The sequence below is a fragment of the Cicer arietinum genome, chromosome 7 (assembly GCF_000331145.2).
Source record: "Cicer arietinum cultivar CDC Frontier isolate Library 1 chromosome 7, Cicar.CDCFrontier_v2.0, whole genome shotgun sequence".
In the NCBI taxonomy this organism is placed as follows: Eukaryota; Viridiplantae; Streptophyta; class Magnoliopsida; order Fabales; family Fabaceae; genus Cicer; species Cicer arietinum.
Window position 1 is genome coordinate 6,702,535 of NC_021166.2, and position 14,926 is coordinate 6,717,460.

The window sequence follows — 14,926 nt, forward strand, 5'->3', positions numbered from 1 at the left end:
TAACTCAAGCTACCCGATAGCTAAGTTGCATGTAACCCAGCGACTTTTTTTTACAAGGTTAATGAAGCACAATAGTAAATGAAAAAGACATCTAAATTATGTTGTTTTTTCTTAAAAAAAGAAATTAATATTAATAATTAATATGTTATAAAAATTGATAATTAAATATATAATTTCTTTATCACTTTATTTTTTAATTCTCTCGCCCCAACTATCAAACTAATATTACATATTTTTAAAATTATACTATCACTTAATTCTAAAAACTACAGCAACTCAAAATTTTAAAATAGAATAAAAAGAAAAGGAAAAGAGAACGAACTTCTCATTTTGTCTTTATAGGTCAAAAGTAATGACACAAAATAATGAACAAATGTCTCGTTAAAAATAAAAAGAGGTACAATCCGTCTACCTATATTTATTATAAGTTAATATGAGCATTAGTGGTAGTATATAGATTTTTATTGAGTGTAATATTTACATTCAATTATTTAATATCAGATTAATTTTTTATATTTATAACTATTTCAAATTAAATAAATTTTTTTTCTAAATTTTGTCTTCGGTGTATTAATATTCAACAAAACTTTATAATATCAAAAATTTTATTTACAAAAAGGTGGGAGTATAAAAATATAATTGTTTAAATATAAAAATATTAACAAATGTCTGTAAAATATTATTTAATTTTTTAATCTATAAATAAAATAGTATAATTAACACTAAAAACTTACTTACAGCTATAAAGCTTTGAGTTTTGTTAATTAAACTAAGGTTTAAGAAACGAACATTGTTTAATTTTAAGTATAACATATTTCAATTAACTCTTATATATGATATCTCCCTGTTACGTATATGCACAATATATCTTATGTATTTAGAGAAGTATACTACTAATATAAAAATACTCTATGTATTTCGTAATAATTATTACTTTAACAAGAAAATTTAACGTTATCCTCATATTTTAATGTATCTTTAATTTTTTTAATTGTATTGTTCAATTATTATTTTGTCCACTATTTTCAAAATATTAATTCTATTTCGCATTTAGGATAGTAGAAAAAACATGAATAATTAAGAAGAATAATTTGTTTTAAACAACTATACTTTTTATAGTATCTATTGCATTTCTTAATAATTATGTAAAAAAATTTAATGATATTGATTGTGAGACGAAAAAAATATAAAATTATCATTTCTTATTTTTGTACTACTTCAAATATTTGAGGGTCAAAATTTTCAATAAAAATTATCTTGTATAATCAAATATATTTATTACTTTTCTCACACTTATTTTTCACTCTTAAATTATTTTATTTTTCTATTTTCACTTCTTTCACCGCTCTTACTTGTTTTTCTATATTCTTTTTATTTTATATTATTTTTTCTTTTCTTATTTTTTTTTATGTTTTATTACTTTCTTTTTACTTCTCTTCTTTTTTTTTTTATTATCAACCTTACATTTGAAATTAAAATTATTTATATTCAATTTTTTCTCATATATTTTTTCATCATTATATTTTTTATAAAGAGAGAAAAAATCAAAATTTATTAAAAATAAATGGGTTAATTTAATTTGATTTTTAAAATATTATCTCACGCAAAAGAGAAGAGAAAAAGAAATCATTAATTGTCTTATAAGAATAATAATAAAAATACTATACGTTTTCACAATATTTAATTAAGTGCTGGTACGACAATTTTATAGTAATAATAAATATGGCAAAATCAAAGTCTTGTCATTGGGATTAGTCACCCAATAATCTTGGGTTTTATCAAGATTCATTCGGTGAGCTTAATTTTTTGGATTTCGTTTTGAATCTTCTAAGCCAATAAACAAGATAAAAAGGTATAGACACGAAATCGAATCTGTTCCAAGAAAATTGTGATTGCAAGAAATTCACTAGTATCATTTTTGGGGAAGCTTATAGATTCTGCTTGGGCATATATATATTTTCTCACGCAACATTGACAATATGGTATCTTTCTTTCCCCACAAATCTTGAGGAATAGTTTTTAAGATAAAATCTAGCAAAGAAATGTAAATTGTCTAACTTGTTCTCCACGGACATGCAAACAAACTTATTGGCCCATAAAATGCAAATTGAATCTGAGTCACCAACCATCAAATTAATTTTGAAGGTTAAAACATACTGGTATTTCGATTTGGTTAGCTAATATTAACTTTACGAAAAGGCTAAAAAAAATATATTACTTTTAAAAATAGTATAAAAAAATAAAAAACGTTATTTAAGAAAATTGAGTTAGATGACCCTTAAATAATTGATGTTGGTCAAATATTTATGTTGTACTAATTGGTGTTTTTTAATATAAATAATTAAGTTATTTGTAATAAATTTATTGTTCATTTTATTTATTAGTCTTGTATTAACAATTAAATTTCTCTCTAATTTTTGTAGTGACTAAAAGCATCAAAACAAGACAAAAATATATACAAATCAATTGATAATTTTTTACCATCACATTTTTACTATTGTAGACAAGTTAACGTCTTTGAAGCAGCTAAATATATATTATTAAAGGTATGATAACTAACTCATAAAAAAAATTACGATAAGTAAATATAAAATATACCATATATTTTTTTTAAAAAAATATTTGTAGCCAAGCTTCACCCCCTGCTCTCATCATTACCTCACTCAATACATGAGGATAATTTAGTAAGTCTTTGTCAAATAGTTTATTTTTTGTATAAATAGATATCTTCTATATAGATTTTCATAAATTAATATAACATTTAAAACGAAATATAAGTAAAAGTGCTAATTAAAAGGTTGATGTATCTAATTGAAAATTTAGTCTTAAGTATATCAACTTTTTAATTCTTATTTTTACTTATATTTCAATCTAGATGAAATCTATTGAATTAGACAGGATCGTATAAGCAACAAAATTGTCAAACTATTTAGCTCATCTACCATTTTGCTGCCTAAAAAAGACTAATATACCTTTTTAGTTTCGAAAAGATCTTTCATAAAATTAAAATAACTAAATACATATTGTCAAAAAAACATAAGTACCTTCCTTAGAGCTTTACATGGAATAATAATTTGCATACTATAATTTTTCAAGGGTGATTGCTTATTGACTGGTTTTAAAGGAAAAGTCGTCCAATTCAATTTTCTCATTTGATCCCCACTTAAATTGATTATTGTGATTGCATATATCTATACAAATGAAGAATATTATACAGTTTTGATTATTGTCAAACATAGGATAAATATGTTACGTTCTTCTCTTTATTAATTAGATCAAAATGTGTAACTCATGTTCACAAGGAACGAATATTGGTGATCTAGAATAAAAATAAATCCTAATCATGCATATGGGTAGAACATTGATAGGATTACATTTTGGGATATTAGAATTGAAATTGTTTTCAAGCAATTTTAGCTCATTGAATGACTCACAAAAATGTCTGAATCAATTCATCAAGGATTCAAAAATGTTTACTGTCTGAATTAATTCCCTGAATAGATTTAGAGATGTAAAATAATACTAATGAATCCATTCATAAAATTCAATAAATTTAAATGATATTGTAAACAGGACAGGTATAACGATTGGTGTAGAATTACTCCAAAATATATGCTACAATATGTTAAATATATTATTAATTGCTAATATAAATTAATATTTGCATCACAATCTATTTCATGTTGTTTGTTGGAATTAAACAATGGATATGAAAATTAAAGTGGCAAGCATAATATCAAAATTTATTTGATAAATAAAGAAAATGTTCATAATATCAAAATTTGTTTTTAATCCAAAATTCATTTGGCTGAAGTTTGGCAACAGTAATCAACACTAGCATTCAATACTTATTAACTGGAATGTTAAACGGTTGAATCAGAGATTAAATGGTTCATGCTCAATATAAAATTTTGATATTTTCAATTAACAAATACTAATATCAACAAGAATGGTAATCGAAATAGTCAACTTTTTACATAGATTTTTTATTAAATTCTAAACACCTCTTCGTACCAAAATGTCTAAAAATCGACTTTTTCTGCAATAATTAAGTTCTCTTGTTATGGTTAACAATAGAAATGGTTTTGAAAATAAAGCATTTTTGTTTATCCAAGACAGAGTACAGACTGAGAAAGGTTTGGGGTAGGGTGGTAGGCGCTGCTGCCGTAGTTTAGTCCTGAGAAATTTAGCAGGACTACCAATAAATATTTTTTTTGGTTATGTTCTTGCATACTATAATCCCCATACATGACATATCTCCAAAAAAAAGTCAAGTACTACATATGCATACTATTTAACACACATTTTTTACCACTCTTTTTATTGATTAAAATGCACGTGGATTCTACCAAATTCATATGGAACCCATTGATGAGACCTATTATCGTTTTAAGCATTTAAAAAAAAGTGTTAGAGAGTGTCTTACTAATTTGCCTCAACATTTTTCCAAAAAGAAACCAGTGCTAACTAATATAGAATTACACATGCCCGTGCAGAGGTCGAGGTAAGGCCACTAAAGAGCAAGCGCACCTCCCTAAAAATAAATTTTTTTACTTAAAAAAAGGCCTCGAATATTTTTTTACTTATGAAAAAGACCTCACATTTTAATATTTTTATAACTAATTTTGATATATAAAATTAAATAAAATATTTTGTTTTTATTACAATTTAATACTTATCTCAGTACAACTAAATTGATTAATTAGTAGAGATGAGAGAAATATTAATTATAAATTAAATAATCACGAGAAGGTGAGTATATCATTAATATGAGAAATACTAGTTATAAATGGAGAGATCATGAGATAAATAGTAAACATATTGTTAACATGAGTTAGTTGAGTGATACAATATATACATTCTTTTCTTTTTCAACTAAAATATGAAAAATTTTACATGAATATCTGATGTTGCCGTATAACCGTTAAAATGTCTTATTTCATTATTTGAAAAATATAGACAAAATAGATTTGAAAATATCATTAATTTTGTTAAAAAAAATTTATATAATTATTAAATAAAATATTAATAATTTATTTATTAAATTTTGAAAAGGCCTTATCTAATAATTTTGCTTTAGACCTCATAACGTGTTGGGCCGGCCCTGTGTCCGTGATATGGTACAAAGCCAATTTTTTCCGATAACAAAACTATATATAAACTGAATCAAAAACAAGCAACCATTAAGTCTTAACACTATGTAAAACTAAAAACATATGAATAACGATAAAAGAACAGACATCTTATTAAAATATTACCTCAAGCACCATGGAGACGACTTGGGAAATGACACAAGGAGTCTGGTAGCAAACAAGATCCTGACTCATGTAAATGCATAATTACAGGTTACAGTAACAACTTCTGCATCCAGCAATGCTGGTTTTGGTTTGAAAATGGTATACAGTCATTTACAGGAAAGGCAAAAAGCAAAAGGATTGCCTTAGCATTTGAAAAAATTACAACGGGAGAACAAACTTGTGTTTGATCTTTTAATCTTCTCAGCAAGACTATAAATTAAAGCCTTTCATGAGTTAAATACAACATATGAAGTATAAACTAACTTAAAGACAGCTTCGGCATTTTAACCTCTGAAGTCTCAACCATACATTCCTTCACGCTCCCAAACATCCACCAAGAATTCAACCATTTCCTATTTATTGAAAATCAAATAGCCAATTAGTAATTTTGCGATCTCACCTCAATAGTCCCAGCAAGGAACTATAAATATACATGAGACACTTACAGATAAAGGTACAGGCTTGGAGAAAGGTTGTCTAGTCCCAAGCAAACTTTCATAAGTTGCGTTCCGACTACAACAAACGCAATGACTGATAAACCACTCACGGGAGAAACTCAAAAAAACATAAAAGTACAAATGCTCGAGATGAACTTGCATAAAGCCATATCAACAGAACAGATGTCAATAAAATACTTCGATTTGAAAATTATGAATTTCGTGAGCTTAAAAATATAACTTGTGCTTTCAATCATGATGAAATTACTAAGGCAGAAAACCAAAAGAATAAAAATAAAATGAAAAGAAAAGAAAGAATGTCAAGACATGAGCAAAAGGTGCAGATTGTGTGTACGAATCAGGAGGCATCTTGAATATGGTTGTACAATGATAGATCCCATTATTTGAAAGGTCTATTCTAGAAGGAAAGGGGGTGGGGGACAAGCAGTTACATGACGTGAAACTCTTGTAATTGTTGCTGTCATTCAATTAGAGAGTGCTATATGTAAACATGAATAGTGAGGGGAGAGGGTATCACGTACTTGTTGTTTAACTATTTCTCTGGAAGGAGCGGTTAAGCTGCTCTAGTTATTTCCTTTGTATTCACTCATATTCCATTAATTCAGTAAATAAACACACCATTTTCATATTTATTTTCTTAAGTTTCTATCATTGATCTGACCTGCCGGATTCATTGAGAGGAGCCAGTGCAACTGTGATTAATGCAACCAAAAATGTCTGGAAGAATGGATGAGTTGGAGTAGCGAGTTGCGTCGATGGAAGAAGCATTTGAAGCAAGAGTGGCGACATTAGAGCAAATGTTCTGTCAGACATTTGCTGAATTTTGTCCCACGTTGGCAGAGGAATTCGCAAAGGTTCGACGTGAGCCTGAAAAAATGTCGCCATCATTTGTTTCTGAGGAAACGGTGTCAGTGTATAGGTTGGCCGTGAAGAAGGTGGAAATGAAGTCGTTCGACAGTGAAGACTCTGTGGGATTGATCACACAAGCAGAGATGTATTTTGAAGTTCAAGGTACGCCAGAAGAGGTGAAGGTTAAATTAGCCAAGTTGAGTATGGAAGATACAATGATTCACTGGTTTAACATGTTGAGGGAGACGGAGGACGAATTGACATGGTTGAAAACTGAAACATGCCTTGATTGAGAGGTATGGAGGACACCAGTGTGATAATCCTTTCAAAGAATTGAAAGATCTACAACAAAAAGGGAGCGTGGAGGAGTATATTGCAGATTTTGAATACGTGTCATCGCAAGTTGGAAGGCTACCGGAAGATCAATACCTTGGATATTTCATGGGAGGACTCCAACCAGAATTACGGTTACGAGTTTGAAAATTTTGTCCGTGTGACAGAGTGCAAACAATAAAGTTGGCTAGGGATGTTAGATAGAGTTGAGAGGCTCGTTACTACCAAGAGAGCCCAGGTATCATTCAGGCCCGATTTCGTGGAAGAGGGGTAAAGACTGGAACACGGGCCCAAATTCTAAATCAGGTCATGGGTCTGCTTCTTACCCATCTGTTAACTCTAACCAGGTCAGGTCTAGTGCATTTAACCCACCTGGAGTGGGTAATTTCAGAAGACGGTCACCCAACTCTAGCAGTCAGAAATCGCAGAATCAAACACCTTCCTTACTCTGAATTGATGCGTTGTAAAGCAAAGGGTTTATGCTTTCGTTGTGGAGAACGCTATCATCCCTTACATCAGTGCACTGAGAAGCAGTTGAGATTGTTGATACTCGGTGATGAGGAAACTGTTAAGGAAGAGGGAGAAGTCATAGTGATGGAGGTGAAGGATGACGAGGTTGAAGAAGAGATCGAATGCTTCCGATCGTGATTTTGGTTACCACGGGGGCTAGCCACAGCTTCATATCCCCTCAGGTCGCCACTGCATTGGGGATGAAGGTGCGAGAAGAACGCGTGATGGGAGTTCGATTAGGGGATGGAAATCAAGTTTCCACGCTGGGGAAATGTGAAAAGGTGGAAGTGCAGATAGGGGAATTCTCCACTCAAGTAGATGCATATGTTCTAGAGTTGGGAAATTTAGATATGGTTCTTGGGGTGACATGGTTAAGGAGGTTTTGGAAGATAACCCTTGAGTGGGAGAATATGACCTTGAGTTTCAATTGGCAAGGGAGAGTAGTAGAGTAGGGACAAGGGTGGAACAAACTAAAAGGGAGTTTCAACCTCAAATAGAATCGTCACATAATCTGTTAGGAGGGGAGGGGTTGAGTAAAGAAGAGGTGATGATGCCAGGGGTGAACAAAATTCAACAAGAAGAATTGCAGAGGGTGATGGAAGAATATCCTGGAGTTTTTAAAGAGTTAGAAGATCTTCCTCCTAAGAGGAAAATTGAGCACTCTATTGTGTTGGACCAGTTTGCAGGACCAGTTTGCAGGGCCAGTAAGCATGAGGCCTTATCGTTACCCCTACCATCCACAAAGAAGAAATTGAGAAACAAGTACACAACATGCTTGATCAAGGCATCATCAGAAACAGTTCCAGCTCATTTTCTAGTCCAGTAATATTGATGAAAAAGAAAGATGGTTCGTGGAGGATGTGCGTCGACTATAGGAAACTCAACAAAGTCACCACGTATTTTTTTGTTTAAAGTAAGGAGAATTATTTCTCTGGAAGGAGCGGTTAAGCTCTGGTTATTTCCTTTGCATTCACTCATATTCCATTAATTCAGTTAATAAACACACCATTTCCATATTTATTTTCTTGAGTTTCTATCATACAATGAGGTTTGCAAATCAAGCCCCTATTTGTACTTAAAAGTTGGCTAGAGAATATTTAATTAATTGGGCCAAATGTAATACAGTTGACATACTTTAGTCGGGATTCTTGTTTTTCTTGGCTTTGCTTCCCAGATATGCCTCGTCCAGTCCACTGAAGCCTGCTTTCATTCCAAAGAAGAAGGCCTGCAGTGAAGAACAGCATGTATGTGATAGAAATTAACATTGAACTTTATTTTTCCTTCAAAGCGAAGAAAGTAAATCTCACATATAATATAAAACAGAATACAAGTAAACTAAAATAAAATGTTATTAGAATTTAGAACCATGTATCCAAATAATGAACAAAAGCAAATCAAGTAAAAAATATCATATGACATGTGTTAATAGCTATATCAAGAAAACCTTGGACACATGACTGGACCTGATAGGATGGGGGTTTGATCCCCCACTAGTCAATATTCCCCCTCCCTATCGTGGTCCTACGGGATTTGTTATACACAAAAAGAAAAGCCTCTGAGTTATGCTAAAAGTATAGATTAGCATTCCAATATTGATTACTAGGAAGGAAAACAAAAACCAAAATAGGACTTGCCTTGGTTTACAAATTCAGGATCGGTACCCACAGTAGAAGTTCCATTGCTTTGATAGAGAATTTGATTTAATGTACTGACAGATGATATGCTTCGTTGAGATTGAATGGTGCTGTTATCCAGATCACAAGGGCTAGAACTCCAAAATCCATCAGATACAGTTGGTTTTCTCATTGTCTGGCCCTGAATTCTGAGTCCTTTGGCCGGCTCATCGACAGCAATAATTGGTGTGGGTTTCACACAGCATCCAAAACAACCACTGCTCTGTTATAAAACAAGTTAAATAACAGCAAAACCCAGGCCAGTGTAAATACAAGTCCATGTTGCCGGTTCTATGATTTACTTTTCCTGAATTGTTTCCTTAAAAAGGCTATTTGTTAAACATCATTATTCATTAGCAATAATGAACTTTCTTTTAATTTTTCATCTGTTTCCTAGGAGAAGCACCAGTTTCTTGCTTCTGTTTAATAGCAAAATTTCTGCTTTTGTTGTTATTTAAAAGCAGATTTTACATTTATCCCAACACTTCAATTTTCTTTTTGTTTCTTTTTTTCCAAACTAGAGCAGTTTCTATTGATTTACAGCCCAATCAAACAATCTCTAAATCCAGGAGAAATTGTTATACAATCATATATAATTGATTTCTCTAGTAGACCATACTGGCAAATACTACAAGGCTAGAATAAGAGATATAACTAAGAAGTGCTATAGCCTATAGGTAGAAGCTCACTCTTCTCTGTTAAGTTGTCAACAACACATTAATCAATAGCCACATCCCATTCACTAATTATTGAAGCGCTCATATCAATCAACTATATATTGGTGTCCTAATTTCAAATCAAAATACCTCCCAATAAAGAAATGTATTTTCTCTTCTTCAATCCCTAATTTAATCATAAACTGAGAAGCAAAATAGTTATAAATCATTAATACCCTATTTGGATATACAGTTTAATTAAGCTCTTATTATATAAGCATTTATGATATAAGTGTTTATGTATAAGCCATTTTTATAACGAAAGATAAAATAAAGTCGATATGTTTTCACATAAGCTGTAAACTAATTTCATAAGCTATCATGGAAAGCTTATGAAAATAAGTTGAAAACAACTTATATATATGTCATAAGCTCTCTCAAAAGGGGCAAAGAGTCTTCCCATTACTTATGTCTCAAATAAGTCAATACAAAAAGACCCTAAGGAATGTTGTCCATTTCTTATTTTGATAAAGCACTTCAGTAAACGACCACAAGATAAAAACTCATAGTAGACATCAATGAAAGCGCCCAAAATAATGAAAAAAGCATGATATTGTGGCAAAGAGTTGTTTTGATAATCTACCACAAGCAAATTGCTTTGCTTTGAATAGTAAAACAGTAAATACCTAACTTTGGTTATGAAATCTGAATCCTGAAAGCCCTTTGTAACATAAATAAAACAAGTCAAACAATTGAGAGATTAGGGCAAAAAAATGAGGCCCTAATTGATATACAAGAGAAAGCAATTAACCAGAAATGGAAAATAATTATGAATTGAATTGAATGAAGTTAAAGCAAAGAAATTGATTGGATATACCTAATAATAAATAATAGATAATAATAATAATAATAATAGCAATATGGGGAAGGGAATAAGGAGAGGGGTGACACTCACCCCATGCAAGCAAAGATATCAGTGATCCAAGCAGTAATCAACATCTATTTATTAAGCAACACCACATAGAGATTTTCTCCACCACCGACAACAACAAGTAGAAGAAGATGCGGATGCGGGTGGGTGGTCCGTTGGATTTTATATATCGTGTCCGCTGCTGCACTAATGTCACTGTCGTTTAACCAACGCTCATTTCCCAAACTCACCTCATTAGAGCATCTACAACGGGAGTGAAAATGAGTTCGTCCGCCAGCGTGTAATTACTTAATTTCCAGTTTTTTGTGGGTTCACCGTTGGAGTTTTGCCAAAGTGTCATCACGGTACTGTCAGCAAGGAACGGTGCTTCACAGCAGTTACCTTTTTTTTTTCTTTTTTTTTTCTATCTACTTTCACAATTTAATAATAATATAATTATAACCGCTATCTTTTATTAATTTATTAATAATAATAAATTTATCATTTTTTATTAATTTATAGCCGTTAACTTTTTTTTAATTTATTAAATAATAATAATTTTGTAACTATTAGCTTTTTTTTAGTTAATATACCACCGTTAGCCTTTTTTTTCTCCTTTAATTACGATTGTTAACTCATTAATAGAAACAATTTGTTACTCATACTTTTTCTTCACAATTTTTGTTACAGAAATTTATTAAAGTTTTTATTAACGTACTTTTTTATTTATTTTTCCATTTAAATTAATATTTTAAGTTATAATAAAATTAAATATTAATGTATAAATTAAAGTAATGGAATATAATATAATTTTTTAAAAGTTAAACCGTAAAAAATGAATGAGTTGATTTATGGTGATGTGGCATAGTAGAACTTGAATCATGATGAGTTCACCGTTGAAGTAGAAAATAAGTGAATTGCTTCAAGATGATGTGGCACAGTTGACCCCATCTAAAGAACCCATATTAAGTTCACCGCTGTAGATGCTCTTACCGCTACACTTACCCCCCTTCTCTTTTATTATTAAATAATTACTAAATCAACAATTTATTAGATGTGTTTCTTATTTTTTTAATATATATTAAAAAGACAAGCATAGGATAGGATTGGATACGACAAGCATGTCTTTTATGTTAAAACGCAATAAAAGAAGTTTGCTACATAAACAATTTTGATAAAATAAAACAGAACAATGCAATGCTAATACCAATAATTAATATTCCCTTTATTGGCTCTTACTCTGTCAAATACCTAAGACCATAATATTGCCAACTGGCTCCTCAATTAACACTAAGTGGACTTTCATAATAATTCATCAATGATTATAAATAGCTGAATATGGATCATTATATTTGAAACATTAGTTAATTATAAGTAAAAATTTATCAAATTATTCATATTGAGAAAATAAATAATTGATATTTAATCTATGTGATTTCAATAAAAAAATAAAATTTATTGTCTAAATTATCATTTATGATTAATGAATTAGTCATTAAAAATATAAAAACTTAAACTAAATGAGAGGTGATTTATATATATTAATATGAAATAGACGTGAATTTGTTAAGATGTGTTTATATTTTATTATTGTTGCATTAAATATTTTATTTCAAAACACCAATTATCAAGATAAAAGTACATAATCATTTCAAATTAAAAATAATAATAATAATAATAATAATAATAATAATAATAATAATAATAATAATAATAATAACTTATACTACATTTGTCCCTAATAATAAGTTTTCAATTATATTTTTTACATATGTTAAAAAAAATATATGATAAATTTAATATTTTAATTTTATGTGTCGATGTTATTAAAATATTCTTTACATTTAATATATTTAATTTAATTTCTTTTCTATGACAAATGAATGTTAATGAATGATATGTTTGAAAACAAATAAATCTACAGAATAAATTAAAGATGTGCTTATATCTAAGAAGAAAAATAAAAATTTTCTCACTTAAGACTTATAATTAAGAAGAAATGTAACAAAATATCGACATTTTCGCAAGTTCATATGCCATGTTGGCTTTTGAAATTTATTACATAGTTTCTTCTTTACCAAATTTGTCATAGTAATTCAACTGAAATACTTTAAATACTTCCAAAGGCTTACTTAATTCATTTAAAAATAATTATTTAATTAAAAAAGTTTGAAACAATAGAAAATAAATTCAAAAATATTTTTGTGTAATTTTAAATAGCTTAAGAGTAATGGTCACTAATTTTATTTTTTTACACTATTTGAAATCTAAACTTAGATTTTTTTTTTTTCAAATGTATATACGAAAGAGAGTATAATAATAAAGATAGTACGACTTTAATTCTTACTCCCAATAGAGAATAATAATGTTAATGATAATAATTAATTAGCCGTTTATATAAATATTCGACTGTGCCAATCAAGAACATAATAATTCTATTGAGAAAATCAATATTGTACAAGGAAGCAGATCGTCACTTCCATAAGTTCGTCAGCGTTATTATAGAGTACACTTTAACAAAGCTGTGAACTTGTGAAGCACCCTTGATAAAGACTTTATTATGTTTGAGGCTCCTCTTTCAAGGGGTATGCACAATCACTAATGTTGATGCTACAAGTGTTCTCGATTATAGAGGACTTTATAATTCTTTTATGAAAGAGGACTTTAATTTTAGTTTTTCAGGACTGTTGCAGTTTTATATTTTTTTCATTTCATTTCTTTGTTCCCATGTTTTTTTTCTTCTTGTAGTTTTTTGCTTCTTTGTATAAAATTAAAATAAACGTGTACATAAAAACATCAAATCCGTCTTAATATTTTTAGCCTCGTGATCGAATTAAAAAATTAAATTTTTAATAAAAATTAATTTAATAATTATAAATTATTTTAAAATATTATATTTTTACAAAATAAATACAAAAAATGTAAACTATTTTATTTAAATTTATTAAAAATAATAGATTGTAAATAACATTTAAATATAACTTCAATTATAAATAATATCTAAATACAACTTTAAATAAATACTAGTTTTTTAATTATTTATAAAGAGTTATCATTCTAAACATTTTTTGAAACAAATTTATAACTTTTCTAATTATTTTATTTTATTTTAAATAATTACACTTTTTTAGTTACATTTTATTAAAGATACTATCAAATAATATATCAAAAGTAAAATTAAATAATTTTTTTAATTATTTTTTTATCAAAACTAACTTCTTAATTGTATGATATTTTTTCTTTACAGACTTATTTATTAACTAAAAACTTTTATTAAATTCAATAAAATCTAATACAATAAACCATTTCTTCTAAAAATAAATAAATTTTTATTGAATTTAAACTCACTTTGATTCTATACGATCTTTTTAATCAATATATCACAATTTTTATAAGTAAAAAAGAATTGGGGCTTAGAAAATTTTGGACTATGTACAATTGCCAAGTTGCAGAGGACAATCACCGAACTTGCAAACATCAAATAGTTTATATTACTAGATAATAAAAATAATTTCCATTTGTGATCGGACTAATCTCTTAAACAGACGTATAGGTAGAGACTAGAGTAGGTGACGCATTTGGCTAGGCTAGCTTCATCTCTGGATACATACCTTGGCAATGACTTGACTTAGCAAGCCACTTTTAGCATGAAGACACTCTAATAGTTAAGCCTATTCGACGGTGTGGCAATAAAACGACTAATACAGTTGAAAAAATAAAATATTTATTTAGTCTTTTAATTTAGGATAATTGATTATGCAGTCTCTTACTTTTACTCTTTTATTTAATTTTAAATAATAATTTGATCATTCATTTCTTAAAATATAATTACTGTTATCATTTCTTTACAGAAATTTAAAAAAAATTTCAAAATTTTCAAACAAAACTCATAAAATTCAATATTAATTTTAAGAAAATTCATATATTCATCAAATACATAACTAATATTCAAATACACTCATATTTTCATCTCCAACAACATCAAATTCATCAAATAAAGAATGCAAATACGAGTTTATTAAAAAATTTGAGTTATGAATTTAATGAAATTTGCATTATATTGAAGATGATAATTAATTTTATGAGTTTTGTTTAAAATTTTTGATGATTTTTTTATAAAAAAAATAATAACATTATTGACATTTTAAGACATAAAGGATCAAATTGTTACTTAAAATTAAATAAAAGACTAAATCGGAAAAAAATAATATATATATATATATATATATATATATATATA

At 28.5% G+C, this 14,926-nt stretch overlaps 1 protein-coding gene across 2 annotated transcripts; it reads right to left on the reverse strand.

The window, feature by feature from the left end:
• Positions 1-5,221: 5,221 nt before the first annotated feature.
• Positions 5,222-10,926, reverse strand: LOC101507961 (uncharacterized). Of its 2 annotated transcripts, XM_004508432.4 has the most exons (5): positions 10,732-10,914; positions 9,082-9,338; positions 8,582-8,672; positions 5,744-5,810; positions 5,222-5,650 (listed from the first exon to the last, which is right to left on the reverse strand). In XM_004508432.4, exons 1-5 carry the CDS (start codon positions 10,773-10,775, stop codon positions 5,597-5,599), a joined length of 513 nt encoding a protein of 170 aa, XP_004508489.1. In that variant the 5' UTR covers positions 10,776-10,914; the 3' UTR covers positions 5,222-5,596. The 2 variants fall into 2 exon arrangements, with proteins under 2 accessions (XP_004508489.1, XP_012573539.1); XM_012718085.3 differs by lacking the exon at positions 5,744-5,810 and having other exon boundaries at positions 10,732-10,926.
• Positions 10,927-14,926: the final 4,000 nt, after the last annotated feature.